At 45.9% G+C, this 24,942-nt stretch overlaps 1 protein-coding gene across 1 annotated transcript in view; it reads left to right on the top strand.

The window, feature by feature from the left end:
- CDH4 (cadherin 4) overlaps nucleotides 1-24,942 on the top strand; it is a 1,855,428-nt gene that overhangs the window by 1,557,621 nt on the left and 272,865 nt on the right. The window contains exon 8 of the mRNA XM_085619784.1: nucleotides 7,799-7,936. Coding sequence (XP_085475910.1) covers nucleotides 7,799-7,936 — 138 coding nt within the window. The remainder of the gene's footprint in view (nucleotides 1-7,798; nucleotides 7,937-24,942) is intronic.

The raw sequence follows: 24,942 nt of genomic DNA, 5'->3' as shown, positions 1-24,942 counted from the left end.
GCTTGCAGGTGTCTTGAAAGCCCCACAAACAAAGAATTTCCATAACACAAGCAAGACATGATTGCTGTTGAAGCCACCGTTTTCTTACAGTGGATGGAAAAAAAAGGTGAGATTTTTTTAGGGCCTTTATGATCCCAAAACAAGATTCCATAACTTTGGTGATCTAAGGCGCAAATTTAAATGTAAGTGTGCAATCCAAGATGATACCTGGATTTGGCACTACCTCAGAAGGTTTTGAGTAGCCCCTAGATTATTAGGACACTACTTTTAGGAGCAGCTGTTCGAATCATTGCCCTCAACTATCTCTTCGGTCTTAGCTGTTTATAACTGAAGCTCAGACTGAATCATCCAGTCTGCCACCACTGTCAAACATTTTTAAAAATTGCAACTGATAAGATCTACGTCTCCTTCTATCCTGACCAACATTTGAGTGTCGTCCGCATAGCGGTAAAACGTCAAACCAAGTGAACTTCTCAAAGAAGCAAGAGGTCTCACATGCATGTTAAATAAAGTGGGGCTGATGGAAGACCCCAGTGGGACAAGTTTTCTTTTGGATGCTGATTCAAATCCACCAAGAAGTAACAATTATGATAGGCTTTGCTAAAAAAGAGCTAAACAATTTCAGAATACTGTCCCTGAAACCCAGCTTGCCAAGCCCGAGCTTAGGATGGGAGACAGTCTCTAAACCAGTGGGCAGATAAAGTAAATTAAAAAAAACTGCATGTCCTTGTCAGTAGCAAAGTAGAGATCACCCAGATCGCCACAGTTGAGTGGCCTGGTCTGTTAATGGGTATATTCAGGTCTCGATGTAGTAACATGAGGATTTCTCTGCTGTTCCTTTTTATTCTCCATCCATTTGCTTTCCTTCCATTTCGATTAACTTTTTTCTCCTCTGCCTCTTTCCACTCCTCACTCTGCATCTTTCTTTAATCAGGAGTTATGTTATGTTAATAGAAACTTTTATAGCGGTCGTTCACCAACAGGTTTCTTGGTGCTGGAGGAGTTACTTTCCAAAAAGAGTTACTGGTAAGGATGGTCCAGGTCTAGCTGTAAGCTTGGGTGAAGAGCCAGGTCTTCAACATCTTCCTAAAATGAAAGATGTCTGACTCGAGTCTCAATGGGGGTGGAAGAGCGTTCCAGAGTTTGGGTCCTAATATTGAGAAGCGTGAGCCTCCTGTTCTTTTGCGTCAAAAAACTGGAACCTCTAAGTAGTTCATGTGCATAGATCTCAAAGTACGTGGGGGATGTACTTATGGATTTTTGATGAAAAGTACTTAGGGCAAGTCCCATGCAAGGTTTTAAAAAGAATACAGCCAGCTTTAAACTTGGAGCGTTGCTCCACTGGAAGCCAGTGCAACTATTTTAGCAGCAGCTTGATGTGAGATCGTCTGCCTTGTTGGAATATAATTCTGGCTGCCTGATTTTGTATTAGCTGCAGATGATGCATCTAATTGCACTGCAGACCTAGGTATATGGAGTTAGCATAATCAATTCTTGACAGAATCAAAGAGATGACAATTTGAATACATGCCTCTATGCTGAAAAATCTTATTTTCCTCAGTTTCCGCAGTTGGAGGAAGCAAACGGAGGGGACTGCTCCAATCTGCGTGTTCATGTTTAAGTCTGAGTCAATGTGCATGCCTAGGCTTTTAATCAAGTTTTGCCAGTGGTGGGCCTAACTCGGAGGGCCAGTGGGCAGGAGACCAATGCTGGAGTTTATTGTTGGGGATAATGATTTCTGTTTTTTCGGCATTGAGTTTTAGTTGAATTTTGTTCATCCATTTCATGATGAACAGCATGGATTTTTTGAGAAATTCCTGAAACTCTGTAGATTCATTGATGGGGAAGACTAGCTGTATATCGTCAGCATAGTTGTAGATTTGCACTCCCATCTGCCGAAACGCAACGATAAGAGGGTGGATATATATATATTGAAAAGATGCGGGGATAGTGATGAGCCCTGTGGTGCTCCACATTTCAAGTTTACTGTGCCCGATTTGTACTGACAGAGCCAAGCTGACTGTTTTCTATCCGCAAGAAATGATTGAAACCATTTCAGGGCTGTGCCACCTAGACCTGCTGCAGCCAGACGGTCCACCAAGATGTTGTGGTTGACGGTGTCAAAGACTGCAGACAGGTCCAGGAGAATCAATGCTTGAGTGCTGTCTACATCTGGCTTCCCCTTCCACCTGATGTGAGTCTAAGAAGTTTGTTTTTTCAATAAAGTAGCCGAGAGTCTTTGCTATGTGTGTCTCCAGCACCTTAGCCGAGAAGGGATATTGGCCTATAATTATCCAGCCTCTGGGGATCAACTCCCTGTTTTTTCTGAAGTGGAGTAAATCACTGCTTCTTCGAAAGCTTGTGGAACTGGCCCTTGAGTTAAGGATGGGTTCAGAAGAGAGAGGGTGATCTTTGGAAATGCTTTGAAGATGAATTGTTGTACCGCAGGTGGACAGACATCGTTTGGGGAGCCCGATTTTATTATGTTTAGGTACTCCAAGAGTTGGTCTTGGCCTATGCACGGGAACGTAGTCAGGATGACAATGTTGGTATTAACAAACCAATTTTTCGGTATATATGGATTCCTGGATTTTCTCTATTTTTTCAATGAAGAAATTGCTTTGGTCATTGCAGAGTTTCTGAGTAACGGGGATTGGTGGGGTGACACGATCGGGGTTAGATAATTCCCGTACTGTGCTAAAGATATCTTTGGTTTTATTAGTTGAGTTCAACACCTTGTTGCTGGTGAGTGCTCACTCCTACAACAGGGCACCAATAGAGGGCGTAGTAGTACCTTATTTCAGTACAACAACCCACTTTCTGCATTGATGGCTCCTGCCCGAAATGTCTTTTCAAATCCTGCTAATAGCCATTCTACTACCTGACTCGTCAAGCCATAGGAAAAAACATGGCCACTGTGGTCCTAAGCACCGACCCAGCTGAGAGAATAAGGCCACGAGTCGCCAGCAGTGAGATCTATGCAGCAGTTTAAAACGGATTCTGTTAAAGGCAATGGACAGTGTGGTATTCACAGCCACTGGACAAGGCCCTCCTCTAAGGCGTGTGGATCACGCTAAACAAATGGGACCACATGATAATGCTCAAACCCAAAAAATGAAACTGTGCTCCAAGGCGAGAGACTCCCACTCAGTACAAGAAACTGTACACCAAGACTAAAGACTCACACCCATTGATGGAGTGTGCACAAAAGTATGGGGCTCGCACCACTAGAGTGAGACTATGCACTCTCACTCCCAATGAGCGAGACGTGCTCCTAAGTGTCAGACTCACACTACTAGAGTGAGACTATGCATCCACACTCCACATGTGTGCCTATCCACCAAAGTGTGGGACTCACATCACTAGAGTGAGACTGTGCACCAAAGTGGTTGACTCAGACCAAATTAGTAAAGCTGTGCTCCAGAAAGAGAGAAAAACATTGAGTGAAATTTTGTTCAAGAACCGAGATCCCCACATAATGAGTGAGGCATGTTTCAAGATCTACATCTCACATCCCTCACTCTTACATACTCACCTCAGGGTTTACTGGTTTGCTTTTGGCTCTCATGTTACTCTGTGTGAGCTATCTTGTTCTCCGGCCCATAAGCACCTGCCTCTGGGAGATTTCTGCTCCCAGAAGCAGGACTTCATAGTATTGTAAACTGATGATGAATCACAAGAAGCTTAATTTGGTGCATGTACTTCAGCTCATCCTAGTAACAAGTGCACAATAGCCTACATATTTTCCAAGGAGCCTTATGTCATATTTGACACTTTATCCTTTCCTTGGAATTTGAGTCAACTGCACTTTGCAGGAGAGGGCATATAGGCAAAAACTTAAAGGTGGAATTTTCTATAAAACCAGGTAGGGTTAGCCCTTACTCAAAAAGTTTAGGATAATAAAATGCCAACTTTCTAAACATAGCATTTTAAAAATTGTAATCTAAAATCTGACTTTACCATTAAAGTGGGTTTTAAATTGCAATTAATTTGAGTTCAAATATGCTAATTCTACCTGTCCCAATGAAATTTAGCACTTATTAATTGTAATAAGGTAACCCAATTTATCCTATGGGAGAATTAGCCCTCATTGTAATGAAAAACAAATTTAGGAGTTTTTTCACTATCAAGACATGAAAAACTTAAAAGTAGATATCCAATGTTTTAATTGCAATGCATCATGCCCTATAAGCTTTAGGGGTGTATTAATGTAATTAAAAAGGCTGTTTAGTCCTGGAAAAAGGTCTATTTTTGCCAGGTCGAATTGTCATTTAAAAACTGCTCAGATGCTGCAGTGGAAGGCCTAAGACATGTTTTAAAGGTCTGCCTAGTGAGTGGCACAATAAGTGTTTCAGGTTCACTAGTAGCTTTTAATTTACAGGTCCTAGGTACATGCAGTCCCACTGTACTAGGGACTTATAAGTAAACAAAATGTGGCAATTGGGTTCAAGCCAATGTTACCATAGTTGAAGACACGAGAACAAGCTTTGTAGCAATGTCTCGCAGTTGTAAAGTGATCAGAGACCTAAAAAGCCTACAAAAACGGGTTCAGAAAATAGAAGGGGTGAAGGCAAAAAGTGTGGGTTTGACCCTGCAGAGAGTTCCAAGATCTGTTACCCAGAGAGGATACCTGCTAAAGCAGGTGGAGACTCCAGGTGAAGTACACAGAAAAAAGTACCATTGGGGAAATTAGGAACAGAATTAGTGATTCTTCCGGTAATGGCTCATTTCTCATGTAAATCTCACTTTGTAATCCATGTAAATTTGCCCCCCCCCCCCCCCCGAGTTACTGGTACCCCATGTGCATGTAGCTGAAGAAGTGTGCCGCAAACACGGGGGGGAGCTTATTACGAGGGCCTCCTAAAGGTTGCTGCAACAAAGCCTAGAAGGGCAATGAAGTGCGTTGATGGAAGTGTTGGCTGGGCGAGGAAATGGCGCTGTATTCTGGAAATCCAGAACCCATGTAAAATGTTCTTGGTACTGAGAAGAGGCATAGTGTGTTACCAAAGCTAAGTGACAAAATCCCTTTCTTGTGGTTTATAAGGACCCTACCATGAATGGCCCGGTGGCATTCCATATGCAGTAACTCCAGTAACCAAAGGATGGTGCAAAAACATGCAGGAATGGAGGGCGGTGTGGCGGGGGTTACTCATAACGAGACCCAGTGCTAATTACATCAACCCCAGAATCACCTGCAGCATCACTGGAAGAGTCCAGGAGGGTGCATACATGTTGACTTGAGAATTGCCACCTGATTTTCGATACAATGGGCTGTTGTTGCTTCAAGACATTGGTACACTTTTGCTGGTAAACCTACATGATTGGGAGCCGTGGACAGATATCGACTTATTTTTGATAAGTGTTATTACGTTTTTCTATTCGTGGCATACCAAAGGTGCCGATTCCAGATCGCGGGCCATACACACACTTGAAGAGGTATTTCCCAGATTACTTTGCGCCGCTCATGTTATTGATGGGTTTTAGGCATTGCCTAACCCCCGCAGGCGCCCTCCCTCAGAGCATCACCCCGGTGTAATCACTCTGTCAGGCAACGGATCACAACATACAGCGCGGGTGACATGTGAAGAACTCCAGCAGAAATATCAATTGGCAATGACTTTCAGTCCAATACCTCATTATATTAAAAGGCATCTTATTAGTATGACCGAATACTGCAGCGTTCGTTTTTAGGTGACAAACAGTATTGATGTCACTTGCATTTCTGATGAAGAGTTCTAGCTTTTATGCTATTCGATTTGTTCGTTCACGCGGCCTCACTTGTTTTAAGCTCAAATGGCTAATTTTACTTTATTGAGCAAATATTTCTGCTCTTGATGCTGGTGGGTGTAAGGCGAGTAGTGGCATTTGGGCTGCTGGGCAAGGACAGTGCTTAACTTGTATAATAATAATAAATGAGTACAGGGGCCTAAAGTTCTCCTTAGGTGGCCAAGGAAAATGACATAAGTTTATGATAAAGCACCCTGTCACAACACCCCAACAAATGTTCTTTTCAGGACAGTTTCCTGCCCAGAGTGGAAGTACGTGGTGATACCAAAGGGGATAATGGACGGAGCGTTTGAGCAAATCAAACACTCACCCCCAGTCAACTGATCTGGGTTTAATCCATCATCATTCTTTAGCTCACTCCACCACCCCAGTTCAGACATACCCATATGCAAATCATTCTGACCCTCTGCCTCATGGGAACAGTCCAGCCCGAACTGCCAAGCCATGTCTTCCCTGGACCGGAAACAAGCATCCTGGGACCGGTTTCGGGTTCATAACCCTCGTCAGCCAGGCTATCTTGAATCCAGTGGCAAAGTGAGCAAGTGTGGAAGTACCGCATGAAAATAAGTGAAAACTGTTGGTGCCTTGCCAAGCAAGCAAAATGGTGTGTTTTCTATTACAGTGTGTTCTAGAAAATGGAGATATTGACTGATGATTTGTTGTAATTAATGTTGCCTTCCAAGGTTCTTCTCCATTTCATTTATGCTTCGGTGGGATTTTTCAAGTGTAAACTGCAAGGTGTGCTTCCCTGTAACACTAGGAGGAGTACTGCAAACTGGTTGGCGCAACAACTTAGTCTCTGTAGGCAGCTGGCTGGGTCGCCTTCTATGAGGATGCACAATCACATCAAGCTGAATATTTTATGCCAAAGTGTTTTAGAAAATATGTCCAGTGATGAAAACCGAATAATCACTTAGTAACTCTCAGTTTGGGCTTTCATTGTGTTAATCTTGAGGGGAGAACCCCAATTGCAATTGCTTTTGTAGGGAATGAGGGCTGGAAGACTCTTTACCCAGGGAAACAAGCCTGAATAGGAGACGGCAGTAGCATCTTGTCTACAGGGGTTCTGTCCTCCGTGAAGGCCAACGCTGAAACCAGTGGCAGTCATGCGGTCCACCTCATACGCTGTTCTGAATCATTAACTCATTTGTCCACCACTAATACTGAACGTTGATTGTCTGTTTTGGGGAGTGCTACAGCACATTACCTGCCGCCAAACCATTCTTTTACCTTTGGGGGCTGGAATAGGCCGAAGTATCACACTTGTAGGAGTGTGATGGCCAGAGGATGTGTTGTTGCTATCATTGGCATAATAGCAGGGGGCAATGTGTGGCCACGGCAGCAGTAGCCTCCTGACAAGAGTCCTGGTACTTATTTGTTTATTTTTAACAAATTAAGCCCAGGCCTAGACCCTCCTAATGCCAAGTCGCCAACAATCGCGATTCGGTCGTCCTACTCCTATCTTTTTCAGGATATGTTGACTTTCCTGTTACATAGTTTTCTGTTGAGTCAATAATTTCGGGCTTTTTTCCCCAGGCTCTTTACGCTTGCATGTTGGATGTTTTAGTGTTGGATTAGAAGGTAGCAAAGCATATCATTCATTGAAGTGTCATTTGAAATGGGTGGTGTTTTAAGAAGGTCCTTGGCACTATGATGGATTTTCAGAGGTCCGTGCATCATGCTACAGATGAATACTTGAGTGTTTTTTTTGTAAAAAACACTTTATTGTTGTCTGACTTGGTTATCCAGGTTTAATGAACACTCCAATGTGGCCAAATTGAAACATTTGCCAAGATACGTTAAGACATGTGGACTCAAGACTTTAGCAGTCTTCTAAGCACTGTTGGGACTTCTGTCTACTGTGATCTGATCAGCCTGCTCTTTTGTAAGGCCCATTGAATAAACCAGAATCAAAGGAAATAAATAAGATTAAATTAACATAACTAGTCAAAAGAAGGTAAATGTCTGTCTCAACATTAAATCTTTCTTTGTTTCCTTTGTTCTCTTCTAGAAAGTCCAGCAATACACGGTTATCATCCAGGCCACAGATATGGAAGGGAATCTGAACCATGGCCTATCGAACACTGCCACGGCCATCATTACAGTGACAGATGTGAATGATAACCCTCCGGAATTCACTAGCAACATGGTGAGTACATTTGTGGTCACACACCTTCCATATGTGAATAAAGAACCCACTCCATGGTTGCCAAGGGTCTGAGGTCTGGGAAGGTAGACAGGTAATGTCCGAAGTGAAGAAAATTGAAATGAAACAGCAGAATGTGCATACAGAGATCTCCATCGCACCTAGGTGGGGGCAACACACCTTTGTTTTGGGGAATGCCTGTTATCTCAATAGAAATTGCTAAGGATTGGTGGGCAGCATTAAAATTCCATCAGTGGAAAAGATAACAAAGTTTTAACCTCATGAAGTTTCAGGCTTTGACAACCTTGCCTGCAGGGAACATTTTTGCAGGACAATTATGCGGCTAAAAACGTTTCACGAGAAAATTATTTTTGGTCGTTTTTGTTGCATTTTTTCTTAGATACTTTTTTCCATCTACATTTATTTCTTAAACTTTGCAAAGTTTGTGAAAATTGAAAACTTTTCCAACAAAATCAAGAAAACTTGCCGAAGTAAACTCATGCGATTTTGCAGACCACTAGTCTCCCTGGCTCTTAATTAGGCTGTGTTATTGTATACTGTAGCGCGGGGATTCTGGGAGGGACTCGCCGAGTTTCGTATCGAGAAGAATACTTCACTGCGGCAAAAGCTGCCAAGATACAGCTGGTAGATCGGAGGTGTTACCCAGCAGCAGAGGTGCATAATTCATCCGGCGGCTATGAGAAACTACGACGATAAATATAACAAGAACGTGTTTGTTACTGGAAAACACTCTTTTGGTAGACCTTCTAGATTCTTGCGGTGCGAGCCCTTGTATCTCTTCTGAATGTGTGGTTCTGTCTTTGCAGTGCAGTGTATTTGACCCTTGATGGTTTGGGGCTTTCATACTTTACAGTATCCCTGGTGGACTATGTTAGACCCAGACAAGCATGGACATCAAAGTACCACCATTTATGAAGTGCCTATCCTGGATTTTCTATAGTCCAGTCCATTTTCACGTACCTGGCACTTGAAGGAAAGCTGAATGCTTCTCAATGACTTGGTTAAGACTAAATATTCCTCACCGGGCCCGCTGCACATGGAGCTTTGGTTGGCTGCTTTTGGAGGGCTAGGTAACAGGTCCACCTTTCTCAAGCTTTGCCTAGAAATATTGACATGTATGAGTGGAATATTCACACAAAAGAGAGCTAGAATACGTTTCTTTATTGTACACAACAGGTATAAAGGTATAAAATATAAAATGTGTGGGAGAGTGATTTCATCATATCCACTACTGTAGTTAATTTCTTATCACAGGAGCATACTGAAGTTAAAACATCTTTAGTAAGAATAAACCACTGCTACTCTCTTGTACTCGCTTATTACAAGCTAGTAGTGGCATCACAGCGACATCTATTATCTTCATCTATGTGTGAGGGTTCACATACTTCCTTCTTTGCGACTTAATGCACAGGATGTGGAGCCCTGTCAGCATGAAAGATGCACAAGCCGGTGTCCATCTTCCCTACTTCCCACTCCCTCTTGTTGGCCAGATGAGCTGTGTGGCTGCCACAGTTTTTAAGGGATCCGATCATCTCCCCTCCATAAAGTCACTCACAGTGAAGGACTGGGTTTTTCTAAGACCCAGCGGTGCCAGGGAACAACACCTGAAACCTTCGTGGGTTACCTGTTCTGGCGTACCAAACACAGAGACACGGGACACTTACAGCGGCATCAGAGATCAGCGTTTATTTTACTGCAGGGATACAGAGGTCACAAGAAGTACACAGCGTGTAGGTTCTCGGAGACTGCTTCAATTTGCAAAAGTGGATCGCTCCTTTTATACACGTTTTTCCCATAGCCCAATATAGTGAACAAAGATTACAACTCAGTTCCCACAATAAACTTCAAAAAGGGTCGCGTTCATGTTTCAAGAGGCCGGAACATGATTATCACAGTATTGCCAGTTCCCAACTGTAAAAGCATATAAAACACATTCCATCCTGATCGTAAACACATTAGGAGAAGGGACAAAAACAGATGCAAAGGAAGAACAAGGATGCACAACAGGTTAAAGAAGAGTGTTGGGAGTAATAAAGGAAACTCGATAACGGGATCAGAGATACCGTGTCTAATGTATGCATGGCTGAAACAATAGACCGGCACGGCAAGATGAGCCTCGAGCGGGGCCATCTGCCTTCGTCGTGTCGTTTCCCTCATCATAAAAGTCATACTCAAGGGAACACGTGTCTCTCGCGTAAGCTTGAAAGTCCCAGGGTCACGAAGGGGACAAAAGTCCGTTCGCTGGCTACTTGAGGGCAAGAAACAAAAGGGATGCCGTATTTAAAATGGAACCCGAGGGTTCAGATGAACAAACCCAAAAATAAGACGAACCATATGTGGTTGCGTAGCGAAACTGCGTACACCCACTATACTCGTCATTTGCGGTTCGTAGATACCCAACTCATCCATATTCGTCACCACTCAAAAGTGTCGTTCCGTCCCACACGGAACCTCAGACGCTCCTTTTGCCCTCATGTAGGCAAGCATTAGTCAAGATCGGAATCTATTTCAATATTCATCAGATCATTCAGTTGCTGCTGGAACATCATTCTATTCATCAACGTTTCCTTGGTAACAGATGGCCGTCTTATACACGTTGTAGCACATAGGCCACATAAGGCAGGACCACACTGTACACAAAGACAACACGTGAACAGAAACGTTACAACAACCCCTACGATCATCAGAATCTTCCAACCCCAAGTTGACATCAGGCCCCAAAACCATCCTAGAAGCGTCCAATTACCTTCGTCCACGTGTATGGACTCGGAAATCTTGTGCAACTTCGAGATGGCTTGGTAAACAGTTGGAGCATTGTCAGGAATAAAAATGCAACAACTCGAATGGATAACTTTACACACACCACCTCTATCTGCGAGAACAACATCTAGAACCATACGGTTCTGTAACGTCATGAGTCTATCCGCCTGAAGTTCAGCTGTTAAATTACCAAGGGCACTTGCAGTAATATTAGCAGTCGACTCTACTACACGTGTCAGTTGTCTTAAGTTCCTACTATTAACCATAGGTCCCCAAAACGGCAAGAAACCCTTAAAGAAGTCTCCTGCTTCTTGACCGGCAGTATCCTCTTTGCTAATAACACCTCTCACAACTCTAGTTTTGTGATAATCTGAGGCGACAGTGAAAGTCGGTGGTAGAAGATTCGCAATATAACAGGTACCCGAAAAATCACGGGGTAACCATGTATATGCGCGTTCATAACATACAAAATAAGTGCCCTTGGCGGTCAGAAAAACGGGGGAAGAGAGCATCGGCAGAACATACGTGTCGGTGCAAGCACTGTTCCCAAGTTGTGCTCTCGGATTTCGACCCAAACCTTTCAAGCAGAAATTACCGAGGTGTGGTACAATCCATATTGGGGACGAGCTCTTAAGCTGTCTATCACCCACTGACGTACTATACTCAGCCTCGCTCAGATCCTTGTAAGCCTGTACCTCCTCACTTGGGATGAGCGATGCATCAAAAACATCTCTATCTAAATCCGCTATCGCTATCGCCAAAGGTTTGTGATACGGCCCAGGACCGAAATTGGCAGAACGTGGCTCTCGACTGGGGTAAGAATCTAGTGCACTACGGAACATAATTTGGAATGCTCGAGCCGAACCCTGGGAGCTGTAGGGAAGAACCAAATACGGAATACCCCTATCCATGGTATGTGGCATTAACCCACACACCCAACAATTGGTAGTGTTCATCACCAACTGATGCTGATGTAGAAGTTGAACAAAGGAGTTGTTCATGAACTCCGCACGTCTAACCTGTTCATGTTGAGGCAGAGGATGAAAAGAATGTGGGGAAACAGTGGTGAGGGAGCTTAGTTTAGGAGAAAGGGTAGGTGAAACAGAGGGTAATAACAACTGTACTCCAAAATATACTCCACCCACCAATAACATAGATACGGTCAGGAACAATAGGAACACCTGAAACAAAAAACATTTTGTACATACAACTTTTCTTAATTCTGATCTCTGCGCCGACATCCTTTCTGCTTCCAATAGCTTAGAGAATGCCATCCTCTACAAACCGTCCGTGACGTACTTGACGCACTTCGTTCTGAGAAGCGATTATCAATCCCCAGGAGTTCCCAGGAATCGACAAAAGTAACCGACCTAGCGTCAGAAACCTGCTAAACAGAAAGGAGTACCCGCACGGCCCTACGGTGACCCTGATGGAGAGGTTTCCTCACAAAAAACTCAAATCACAAATCTCTTAGCCGCAGGACAGCACAAAAAAACTCAAAAAGAAAGGATATAATTGTCCATAATGTTCATAACATCAAAAAAACATATATATATAACTAATTTTTATTAGTCCTTGAACGAAGAATATATCGGCTTCTTCCAGGTTGAGTTTGCTCTACAAACAATTGTTCAGCTGGCGCAACAGTGTTCGATGAAACGGATAGCGAGTCAGACCTTTGGTTCTCTGCTACCGATGGCTCTTCATGTGGGTTTGGCAGTGACAAATCACTCCCCACCGGTTGAGCGTCACTAAACGGCACAAAGCGCAAAGGAGTCTCAGTTTCTGTTGCCGAAATCCCAGTCCTCACCCAACCATCCGTTGGTAAGGGAATCGGCACCTTCTTCGTGTGACTGGCGTGTACCCAATTCTTCCTGCCCTCCAGTCGAACCGCAGTCCTCGTCGTTAATAAGACTTGGAAGGGTCCTACAAATCTTGGCTCCAAGTTACGCTTTCGACCAAAATTTTGGGTAACAACCCAGTCTCCTGGCCGGAGCTGGTGTCCAGGACCCTCTGTCTGCGCCGGTAGAGCTTCAAAGACCTGTTGATGGATTAACCGTAGTTTAGTGGTCAAATCATGCAAGTAATCAATTAACATTGGATACTCAAGACTATCAAAGGCCCTTGGTCTCGGAACCCCCCAAATATTCGCAGGGCGGCCGAACACAATCTCATATGGGCTAAGCCCTACTCGAGAGTGTACGGTCGCTCTGGTCGATAGGAGAGCCAGAGGCAAGGCATCAGGCCACGATAAACCAGTCGTAGCTTGAATCTTGGCGAGTTTCAGTTTCAGGGTACCATTGTACCCTTCAACCAAACCCGCTGCCTGAGGATGGTTAGCACTATGGAATTTCTGACAAATTCCAAGGCCCTTACACACACTCTGCATTACACTTCCCACAAACTCACTCCCATTATCCGACCATACAATCCGTGGCATTCCGTACCGAGGAAAGTATTCCTTCAGCAGGATTTTTGCTGTGGACAGGGCAGTGTTATCCTTAAGAGGATAGGCCTCAATCCATCTGGAGAACGCACAAACCACAACCAAAACATACTTTAGGTTATTGCATCTCTCCATATGGATAAAGTCCAGCTGGATAACCTCAAAGGGACAAACAGGAGGAGCAAAATGACCAGGTGGAGTGGGGGTACCCTTGCCAGGATTGTGCATCAAACACACCATACAATTCTTAACCACTCTTTCGGCACATTTTGCAATACCCTCATTTCTCCATACAGGGGACAAGAACCTACATATGCCTTTCGCACTGATATGTGCCAACCCATGAGCCATCGTCACAACAGCTAATACATACGCATCTGGCAACATCCACCTCTGACATTCCGTCAGGTCAACCCAACATCCATACATATCCAACTTTCCCGTACTTTCTTTCCACTTAGTCTTCTCAGCTTTGGTAGCCTCGTTCTGAATTGCTTTCACACTCTCAATAGTATTTTCACACATACCAGTCTCTGTCGGCCACCTTACTGAACTCGTGACATACATTCGGGTCGCAAGATCCTTAGCCGTTTCCTTAGCAATCTCATCCGCAAATGCATTACCACGACCGACATCGTCCGTCACTTTCCGATGTGCACTACATTTAACAATTGCCACTTGTTTAGGCAGTGTGAGTGCATCCAAAAGGTCATTCACGAGCTGTCCATGCTGGATCTTCGTACCATGCGATGTCATAAATCCTCTTTCTCTCCACAATCTTCCAAAGTTATGCGCAACACCGAAGGCATATTGACTGTCGGTAAACACATTCACTCGCTTTCCTTTCGACAAAACGCACGCTCTTGTCAATGCGATCAACTCTGCAGCTTGTGCTGAATTCTGATTCAATCTCGCAGTTTCCACAATCGTGCTCAACGTTACTACAGCATACGCAGTCGTCACATCACCATTCGGCAACTTAAAGCACGACCCATCCACATACAAGGTACCATCGGGATCTGGCAAGGGAGTGTTTTTCAGGTCCACACGACCTTTTGTTTCCTCCTCAGTTCGTAAATAACAATCATGTGGTGGCACATCATCTGATTCCATATTAATCGGCAACAATGTCGCTGGATTCAGTACATTACAACGTTTGATCTGTATATGACTTGCCAAAAGGGTCAGCTCGTACCCAGACAACCTTGCACTCGTCAGATGTTGAGTCTTTGTCCGATTCAAGAGAGTATCAACTGCATGCGGAACCATCACCATGAGCATATTATCCATAACAAGACCTGCGGACTGTCGTATAGGCGCCGCTGCTGCCGCTGTCGCCCTCAAGCAACTTGGCAACGCCCTAGCTACCGGGTCTAAGGTCGAGGAAAAATATGCGCACGGGCGCTGCTTGTCGCCAAATTGTTGCGTTAAAACACTCAACGCACAACCCTCCCTCTCGTGAACGTATAATATGAATGGCTTACTATAATCAGGAGTACCTAACACGGGAGCCGAACACAGCGCATCACGTAGTTCAGAAAAACTTTTCTGACATTCCTCCGTCCACGGCAAAGGAGTCGAAACATCCTTGCACGTGAGAGCTATCAATGGCTTCGCTAACAGCGAAAAGTTCGGGATCCACTGTCTGCAGTACGACGTGATACCCAAAAAGGCACGCACATCTCTCTGAGTTGTTGGCACAGTCATTCGAGCAATTGCTGCGATTCTTTCAGGGGTCAACCTTCTTCCCGCCTTTGACAATAAGTGACCTAAGTAGGTAACTTCTTGACAACAATATTGCAATTTAGAAGGTGACACTTTGTGGTGTAAGTCACAGAGATGCTGCAACAGTGACACAGTAGAAGTCTTGCAAATTTGTTCAGTATCTGCGGCTACCAACAGATCGTCAACGTACTGAATCAAAGCCGCACCAGTCGGTAGCACAAATGCATCTAGTTGACTTTTAAGAGCTTGGCTGTAGATCGATGGACTCTCACAATAGCCTTGAGGTGCGCGTTTGAACCGGAAACTGCGACCTACTAACGAAAATCCGAACAAATCACGACTTTCCTCAGCAATCGGAATGCTAAAGAACGCATTCTTCAGATCTATTACCGAGAACCATGATGCAGAGGCTGGAATCAGAGTCAGTAAAGCTGTAATGTCTGGAACCACAGGAAACTGTGGGACAACAATTTTATTGACTTCCCGTAAGTCGATAACTAGACGGTACACGGGAGGCTTGGATGGATCAGTTCGTTTCAGAATAGGCAACACGGGACTATTACACACGTTACCTCGTGTCTCCTCGATAACATCTTTACCGATCAGATCGTAAATGATCGCTAATAGTGCCCGTTCACCATCAAGAGAAATTCGATACTGTGGTATGCGTGGTAAGCGCGCATCAACTTTCAATTGAACAACATAAGGTGGGATATCCAACAGGCCCACATCATTGGGACCTGTTGCCCACAAAGAAGCTGGAAGAGAACTCAATTCCGGTGGGAGCTTATCGATCGATAGATACATAGGGGAAATCACATTCTCACCCAACGTAAGCTCCACACCCGTAGGAGAGCAGTACAAAGTCGCATGTAACCTCTTCAACAAATCCAAACCCAAAAGATTCTCACCACAACCAGTAGTCAAAATCAAAGGAGCTTCGAGCTCATGAGACCCAATCGTAAGTGGCAAGGGGGTAGAAACTGGATTGCTAACGGGGGCGCCAGAGAATCCAACGGAAACATTCGTTAAGCCAGACAAAGGCGCGCCAGGGAGTTTCGAATGCATAATGGAACTTTTTGCTGCACCAGTGTCCAACAGAAAAGGCTCAACGATACCCAATGTAGCTACGTCAACATAAGGCCCTCTCTGATCAACCGGAACTGATACTTCTCCCTTCCTTCGTCTATGGCTGTCCTAGTAGATACCATCCATATCAACATCACGCTCAACGTAACAGTCATCCACATGATACTGTGCAGATCTACCGGACGATGGTTCACGTCGATCGAAACAATTCTGTGAGTCTGAGGAAGTGGCAAAACGCTCGGCCTGACTCTGAGTAACTCCACGACCTCTACCACGTGAAGCTTGTTGAGGACCACCACGTCCTCCTCGAGCTGACACACCATTATTCCTATCACGGAGAACCGGACAATTAAACTTCAAATGGCCCTCCCCTCGACAGTACGCACATTGATTGTATCCCAACACAAAACGGGGTGCGGGAGAGTCATTTCGCGTCTGCGATCTAGAGAACTGTGATTGCGATCTATTTGGCTGTTGCGAATCATTAAAATTCGAGCGCGGAGGATACGCTTGCTGCAATAAGACCTTAGTTTTAAGATCCTTTGTTTTCTTATCTGCACGTACACTTTCCTCCTTTTCCCTATTTTCGTAATATTGGGCCGTAGCCAATATTTGAGCAGTGGTAGAAACGGCCCACGAACTCTCAGAATTTTTCAACTTATTACTAAGGTCGGGCAATAAGTTCGACACAAACTTATCAACAAACAGCCGCTGACCACCCTCTGAGCCCATGTCCTGGCCACTATGGTCGACAAATGCTTCCTCAAATCTCGTAAAGAAGTCGGAGACGCTTTCATCCCTCTTTTGCTTGCACGCGGACAGCTTGTCCCAATTAACGCGCATCGCTGGCATAAGCGTTTTCATGAGGGTAATAATCCTCTGGGGCAATGCCACAATAAGCTGCTCAGGCTTAGCCCCACCGACTTGCTGAGCGTCTGCCGCTGTAAGGGCAGCCCAGTCACCACCTAACTCAGCCGCATGATTCTCGTGACGAATTTTCGCCCAAATCGGCTGAGGCACTACATTGCCAAACAACATATCAATATCAGCTAGATTCATAACAGTAGCATCCACCAATTGGGACAACTCCTTATAATAACCTGCTGGATTTTTACGGGGATCAGGCAAAGTTTGCTTCACCTGTAAGACTTCCGATCTTTCCCAAGGGAGGTGTATCCACACTCTCTGAAAACGGCCTGGGACAGCAGGGTTAGCATTAGGATCGCCTGGCATCCATACTGGGGGAACTTCCCGCATCGGATATTGACCAGGTTGCGCCATCCATGCTGCCGTCTCCTCCTTAAACAATGCTCGAGGTTGCACTGTACATCGAAAGGATAATAAACGTTCTAGAGCTTCCCGAACTTTGTCACCTACAATCACACCAGTTGTGAACCGATGCTGGAGCTCAGAAACCTCAGACGGTACAGTATCTACCACATCGTGATCCCACTCCTCCTTCAACGATTTACACAATTCCTCAAACACGAATCGTTGAGTGGGCGCATTAAACTGAGAAAATGTGTCAAACACTACACGCGAAGGATATTTAACAGGATTACGAATCCATTTACGTGCCATTTTTACCAGCGATTCGCGTTCTCTATCGTCAGGAAGCTGGCTGCGCCTCTGAGCGACATCTGAAAGAGTCGAGCCGAGTATGGGCCCAAAAAGCGGAGAATAAAGAGAAGCAACAGCAGTCAAGAGACGACTACGAACAGAAGGAGAAGAGGAAGAAGATCCAGGCGCGGCAACAGTAGGGGTAGAGGCAATAGAAGTTGACGCGGCACCAGGAGTAGCAGGAACAACAGACTGAGGAGGGACTTGAAAAGGCGCAGTAGGAAGAGAAGCCGGTAAAAGAGGAGGAACGATCTGTGGCACAAGGGGATTCGGGAGAGCGGGAGGAACAGCGGGCTGACCAGCAGCCGCCAAAACAGCAGGTGGAGGAAGAGGTAGAATCACAGGACCCAGAGTATCGGGAGCATAGGGGGGTGGTGATTTCAACAGATAAGACAATAGCGAATCCTCTACCGCTTCTTCTCCCGACTTATCATTGTTAGGCGGCAGCACCGGATAACACTTATCCACCGCCATATGATGAAGTCGAGCACTAACTTCCTGCTCTTTCTCATCTTTGTCTCGCTGATACTGTTCAGCATCTCGCATCACCGCGATAACGCCTTCTCTTTTATTTTTCTTACTCTGCTTGATTTCTTTCTGCTTGGCCTCTTTCCGCCACAACCGGAAGGAATCAAACATGGCCGGCCTAGCATTCTTTTTAAACAGTTTAGCTTCCAAATTATCTAAAACGGCAGTTTCAAAACTACCATGAGATGGCCAACTAAGAACGCCATCATTTTTAGTGTAGCGAACCCAATATTCATTATACACGATAGGACCTACGCCATGGCGACTATAGAGCTCATAAATCGGAGTTCCAACCGGAGGTATCGGGCATGAATCCTCCAGCCGGGAATCCATTCTGCAACATTTAAGAAACCCAAACAAAGTACTACGGCTAGGCATCGCGCACACTAACCGAGTTTACAAACTTCAAGGGCTATCGAATTTACGATATCCTCGCAAAAAGTTTACGAGACCCTCGGTTTTTGGCAATTGCAATCGTCAAATAAAACCCAACAACTAAGAACCACAAATGCTATGGTACCATGCAAACAACAAAGGAACACAGGGAGCGACCCACAAATACTTAACTGAAAGAACAATGGCGTCACCAGGAAGGCCCGTCTATCGTCTCGCCGTACAAAGGACTACGCCAGGCGCCAAAAACAGGTCGACAGTCAGGGCATCAGTCCGTCGCAGCCGTCAGGAGGCGGGGATCTTCGCGGGAAAGACGTCGGGCCACTTATTTCGACAACTGGATCGATGAAGCGGGGTGCACCTTCCCTCGGAGATTTCACACGAAGTTCCTCACGATCGTCGGGCTTTGGACCGGTACCGCTGATGTCGCTCCACATTGGGCGCCAACTGAAGGACTGGGTTTTTCTAAGACCCAGCGGTGCCAGGGAACAACACCTGAAACCTTCGTGGGTTACCTGTTCTGGCGTACCAAACACAGAGACACGGGACACTTCCAGCGGCGTCAGAGATCAGCGTTTATTTTACTGCAGGGATACAGAGGTCACAAGAAGTACACAGCGTGTAGGTTCTCGGAGACTGCTTCAATTTGCAAAAGTGGATCGCTCCTTTTATACACGTTTTTCCCATAGCCCAATATAGTGAACAAAGATTACAACTCAGTTCCCACAATAAACTTCAAAAAGGGTCGCGTTCATGTTTCAAGAGGCCGGAACATGATTATCACAGTATTGCCAGTTCCCAACTGTAAAAGCATATAAAACACATTCCATCCTGATCGTAAACACATTAGGAGAAGGGACAAAAACAGATGCAAAGGAAGAACAAGGATGCACAACAGGTTAAAGAAGAGTGTTGGGAGTAATAAAGGAAACTCGATAACGGGATCAGAGATACCGTGTCTAATGTATGCATGGCTGAAACAATAGACCGGCACGGCAAGATGAACCTCGAGCGGGGCCATCTGCCTTCGTCGTGTCGTTTCCCTCATCATAAAAGTCATACTCAAGGGAACACCTGTCTCTCGCGTAAGCTTGAAAGTCCCAGGGTCACGAAGCGGACAAAAGTCCGTTCGCTGGCTACTTGAGGGCAAGAAACAAAATGGATGCCGTATTTAAAATGGAACCCGAGGGTTCAGATGAACAAACCCAAAAATAAGACGAACCATACGTGGTTGCGTAGCGAAACTGCGTACACCCACTATACTCGTCATTTGCAGTTCGTAGATACCCAACTCATCCATATTCGTCACCACTCAAAAGTGTCGTTCCGTCCCACACGGAACCTCAACAGGAGTTTGGAGATTGCCAACTGCGGCATTCAAAGTTACAAAGTGGACTGGCTTATAGAACCACCTTGGCACCCTGCTTCTCTCTGCCTCTTCCTCCTCTTCCCCACATGTGGAAGATGGCCTGCAGAGATGCTTGGTCCAGCAGCCACACCTACTTTTCAGAGTATAGGAGGGGCGACAGCTACTCTCACTTGTCTAATGGGCATTCCGAGCTAAGGCTTCATGTAAAGTAGCAAGATGCTAAACTGTTTCTGCTGCTCCCCCCAGCGAATTTTGACAGCACTGGTAGGTAGAGCATCCAGTATTGCATACTCTGCCTTCAAGTTGTGTCAGGTAGGATAGGAAAGGATAGTATTTATAGAGCGCACTAAAACCAGAAGGTGTCAAGGTGCTGGGAAAGCGGAAGAGAGACCAGCAGCAGCCAGATAAGAGGCAAAGAGATAGGTCTTCAGAAGCTTCCTGAAGACCTGGAGAGAGTCAGCCATGGTGATGGAAGGGGGGCAGAGAGTTCCAGAGTTTAGCGGCCGCCACGGAGAATGATTGGCCACCCCATTTGGACCTACGAAATCTGGGAGAAACAAGTTTTTTTTTAGGAGTGTACCATTGAAACAAGGTTTTAAGGTGTGGTGAGTTTTTGCTATGCATAGCTTTGTACACCAAGTTCAGAGCCTTGAAGGAGATGCGCTAGAAAGACAGTGCAAGGCACAAATTCCTTTCCTGGCAGACTGGTGTTTTGGGATGTTAAGAATTAGCCTTGCCACAGCGTTTTGCACCACCTGGAGCTTGTTCAGAGAACCTGTGCTGGCATTAAGGTACAATGCATTGCAGCAGTCTAACCAGGAAGTAACTAATGCAATAATGGTGGGCTGATGTAGCTCCAAAGGGATTTACGGTAACACTTTCTTCAAAATTTTAAGAATTTAGCAGCAGGTACTAACTTTATGGTTCACCTGAGCATCAAAAGACAGGCCCTCATCAAAGATGACTCCCAGATTTTTAAATGTTTTAACCGGAACAGGAAGGGGACCGCAGTTTGTATGCCACCGGGGGTCACATAAAGATTAAAAAGAGTGGGGCTGAGCGAAGAGCCCTGGGGGACCCCAAATGGAAGGCCAAAGGCCTTGGCTTTGAACCGCCACAACTGATGACATTGGTTCTGCCGTTCATGAATGAGTGAAGAAGCTGCAGGGCCCTCCCGGTGACTCCTACTTCCCGCAGTCGCTGAAGCATGCGAACTGGGGAGATGGTATCGAACGCCGCCGAGAGGTCGAGTATAATCAACACCGCAGACCTGCCCTGGTCGACCTGCATGCGGATACAATCCGAGGCTGCTACCAAGGCGGATTCTGTGCTATGATCTGCCCGGAAACCGTTCTGGGAGCTGTCAAGGACGTCTTGAGATTCGATATGTTTCATAAGCTGGACGTTGATACATTTTTCCAGTATCTTGGCAGGCGCAGGAAGGAGGGAGATAGGCCGAAAGTTCTTCAGCTCTAAGGGGTTGGGTAACACTTCTAGTTCTCGTTTTTAGCTCTGCATTCTTACTTTTGTAGTTCTGAATTTGTAAGCATAAAAACAAAACTACAAGGCCCAGAAAGCTTGGCAGGGGGAGTGCTGGTGGGTGTTTAATAATAGAAAAGAAATGGAAGATTTATCTGAAGCTGCCAGCCGCCTGCTGTGTTGTGCCTCGTAGCGTTCTGCTTCCTGGTCCCAGCAGACACTGGGACAGGATCACAGTCTCCCTGTACAATGCCAACGCTGTTCACATGAAATGAGTGGAGTGCAGGGATTGGCCTGAAAAGAGACTTGCTCAGGCACAGCGTCTGCTGTTTCTCTACCAGCCGGGGTGGAGAAACCTAAGTGCGCATGTGTGTTTGACCGGCCTGAGACAGCCAGCCAAACACACACATGCGTACTTGAAGAGTGCACTCCACTCCTACTCCCCCCTCCCATGGCCCGGCCCCGCCCCTCCCTACACACACTGGCTGAGCCAGCTGCTGCCATATTAAATGATGACAGAATATCGTTTTATTTTTCAGCTGCTGGCTCTGAGCCGGTGGGGAGACACTCCTCTGCCACTGCCTGCACTACTCATTATTCCTCTACTGTCACCAGGTCTTTAAAATGCAGTTACTGCAGGCTTTAGCTTCACACACAGAGGAGTGTTGCTGTCTCACCTCATACCATTGGTTGTTTGGTGTATCATTCAGCGTCCTATGATTTTCTTACATTCGAATATATGAGGGGATATTTTACATCTGAAAAATACAGTGTTATGTCACAGTCAAGGTATTATCCTAGTCATGTAGTCTACACGGAAAACATATTTTTATTTATCTGCAATAGGCTTTTTTTTTTTACTGTTTTTATCACCATCATTACCACCACCATCACCACTGCCATTTTTATCACCACTGCCACCAGCAAAGCATATGTGGGCCAAAGTTTGCATAAAAGCTGGATCTATTGGCTTTGACAGTGATTGTTATCCATCGTGTGCAGTCTTCCTCAATATCTTTATCTCCGCATCCGGTCTCTTTCAGGGATTCCAGCAGCAACAAGACAAACTTTAACAGCCTCATAAAGGGCGGAGCTCATTGATGTCTTCGTTACGACTGGTTTTCACGCGTAATAAATGTCAAGTGAAGACGCACAAACACTGTGAACTCTTTACGAGAAGCAGGCCTGTCTCGTGAAAGCGGGGATATGGCCTGTGTAATGGGCCCGGGCCTGCTTTAACTGAGGGAACAATGTTATTAGCTAATTAAAGTTTCCGTCTCACTTGGCGGCGAAAGAGACGATTTTTTTTTTGCGAAAGGTATAATAAATATTTTAGAGGAAGGTGGCATTGGGTCATTCATCGCTGCACTGTAGCTTTGGTACAGCCAGGCACGGCTCCGATGGGCGCAGTGCAATAGGCCCTGCGCTGAAGGTACCAAGAACTATAGTCTCACGGCCCTGGACAGGTACAACATTGTGAAGTTTTTCTCTCACAAACTTCATGCAATTGCCGTAAATTCCACAGTTACTGTGAGGCTCTCTGCATGTGAATTTTCCCGTGATCCACTTTTCATTTGTTGCAAGAACAAAGGTTTTGTACCATCCATCCAGTTTGAAAGTTTATAAAATCACCTCTAGTCTGGTCCATTTTCAGCACCTGCGAGTCTCGACCTCTGGCTGGTGGACTGTTAAATACATTCTTCTCTCATCAGTACCAACTTCTATAGTTAATATACCCATTACAAAAGACATAAATTTGATAGAGACATCTAGCTGCAGATTCCTTACCTTTAAAATTTCTGAGGCGTCAGGGAGGGTCCAGAAACATTTGCTGAGGAATACCCCTTGCGTGCGACGTCTGGTGGGTCCATTTGGCTCCGTGTGACGTCGTCGGCGTCATTAGAGTTTGTTATGAGGTCGTGGTGCCTATATAGGCGCCACCCAAGCACAGACGTCTGTTCATTTCTTTCTGCACCAGTGAAGCACCAATCCGGGAAGAGATAATCCTACGCTGCTTTTTAGCAGTCTTTTTCTTGACTTTTGTCGAAAGTTTGGATTTTTTCCGACATTCGTGTGTTAGGGATGTCTTCAAGGAAGACAGGTTTCAAGCCGTGCGGGACTTGTTCCCGCATGATGTGGGTCACCAATCACCATTGTGAATGTCTTTGGTGTCTCAAGCGTGACCATGATACGAAGTTCTGTTCGGACTGTCGGGCAATGTCTCCGAAGACCTTGAGGGAACGGGCGATGAAGTTACTCTTGGCCTGGCAGTCGACACCATCCAGCGAGACTACGAGGAGGTCATGGTCCCGGTCGAAGAAGAGAAGGTCGCTGGACCCCTCCTGGAGCCCTAAGTTCTCTTCCTCCCATTCAAGGTACTCGGGACACTTGGGGAAGAGGCATAAGAAGAAGAAGTCGTCCAAGCAGACTTTATCTTCACATCAACTGGCATCCATCGTCGAGAGAGGTAAGGAGCACTGATGCTCTAGGCATAGTTTTGCAGAGCCAAAGTCGACTTTGCGTCTCCCCCCTTTCAGAGAGCCGGAGCGGCTCCCACTCAAATAAGAGTTTTACGAGGCCATGTGTTGCGTATTTGAGCGGAACAACCCCGCTAGTGAACCCTCGGGCACCGCGCAGTCGGCTGTAGCCATGGTGCGGGTGGGGCCTCAGAGATCGATCCAGGATCTGTTTCAATGGTGATCGTGCCATCGCGACCTTCCCCGGCATTGGATCAGTGCCTGCGACATCACCAATGCCCATCGGTGGGGCAAGCCCCATCCTCATCCCCGACGACATGGAGCCAGAACGAGGTCGATCAACGCCAATTCTGACGTTGACAGAACCCAGAGGTTCTATTTTTTCACATCTGAAATTTTTGAGGACGTGCTAGGCTCAGGAGAGGATTGGGAGGAGTCTGGGGACCCTCATGAGACCCAGGAAGTCTCTTAGGAGAATTCAGACTGCTATGGGGAGCTTGGTGAGGCCAGTGGACTGGATACTTCCCTAGTTACTGGCATACTCTCTTCGCCAACAGTGGCTACGGAGGAGGGGGCATCCTATGCCACGGTGGTTAAGAGGACTGTTGAGGTCCTTGGACTTGAGCTGCCATCTCCTGACTGAGGTGCTTCAACCTGGGGCTTCCACTTCTGAACCCCTGTTGCCCTTTAATGAGGTACTTACAGACGTCCTTCTGGGAACATGATTCAAATCTAGCACAGGGACTCCTGTGAATTGGACGATTGCACACCGCCAACGCGCAGGTCTGGGCGACCCAAATTTCCTCAGCCAACACCACACCCCAGAAAGTTTGGTGGTGCAGGCCTCTTAAGTCCCAAGGCGCAGTGAATCCAAGAGGCTGGATTCATTCGGGAAGACGCTGTTTTCTTCCTCCAGCCTGGCATTGCTGTTGGTGAATACTGCATGCTTATTGGGCCGTTTCTCCCATTCCTAATGGGAGACGGTTGCGCAAGTGCTGCCACAGGTCCCAGTGGAGGCCCCGGCTGTGCTCTCCCAAGCTGTCAATGATAGGAAAGATGCAGCAAAAACCATACGGTGTAGTTTAGATACGACTCATTCACT

Source organism: Triturus cristatus, chromosome 7, assembly GCF_964204655.1.
Source record: "Triturus cristatus chromosome 7, aTriCri1.1, whole genome shotgun sequence".
NCBI classification, from domain to species: domain Eukaryota; kingdom Metazoa; phylum Chordata; class Amphibia; order Caudata; family Salamandridae; genus Triturus; species Triturus cristatus.
Note: the sequence above shows the minus strand (reverse complement) of the source record. Positions and strands in the feature narration are given on the sequence as shown.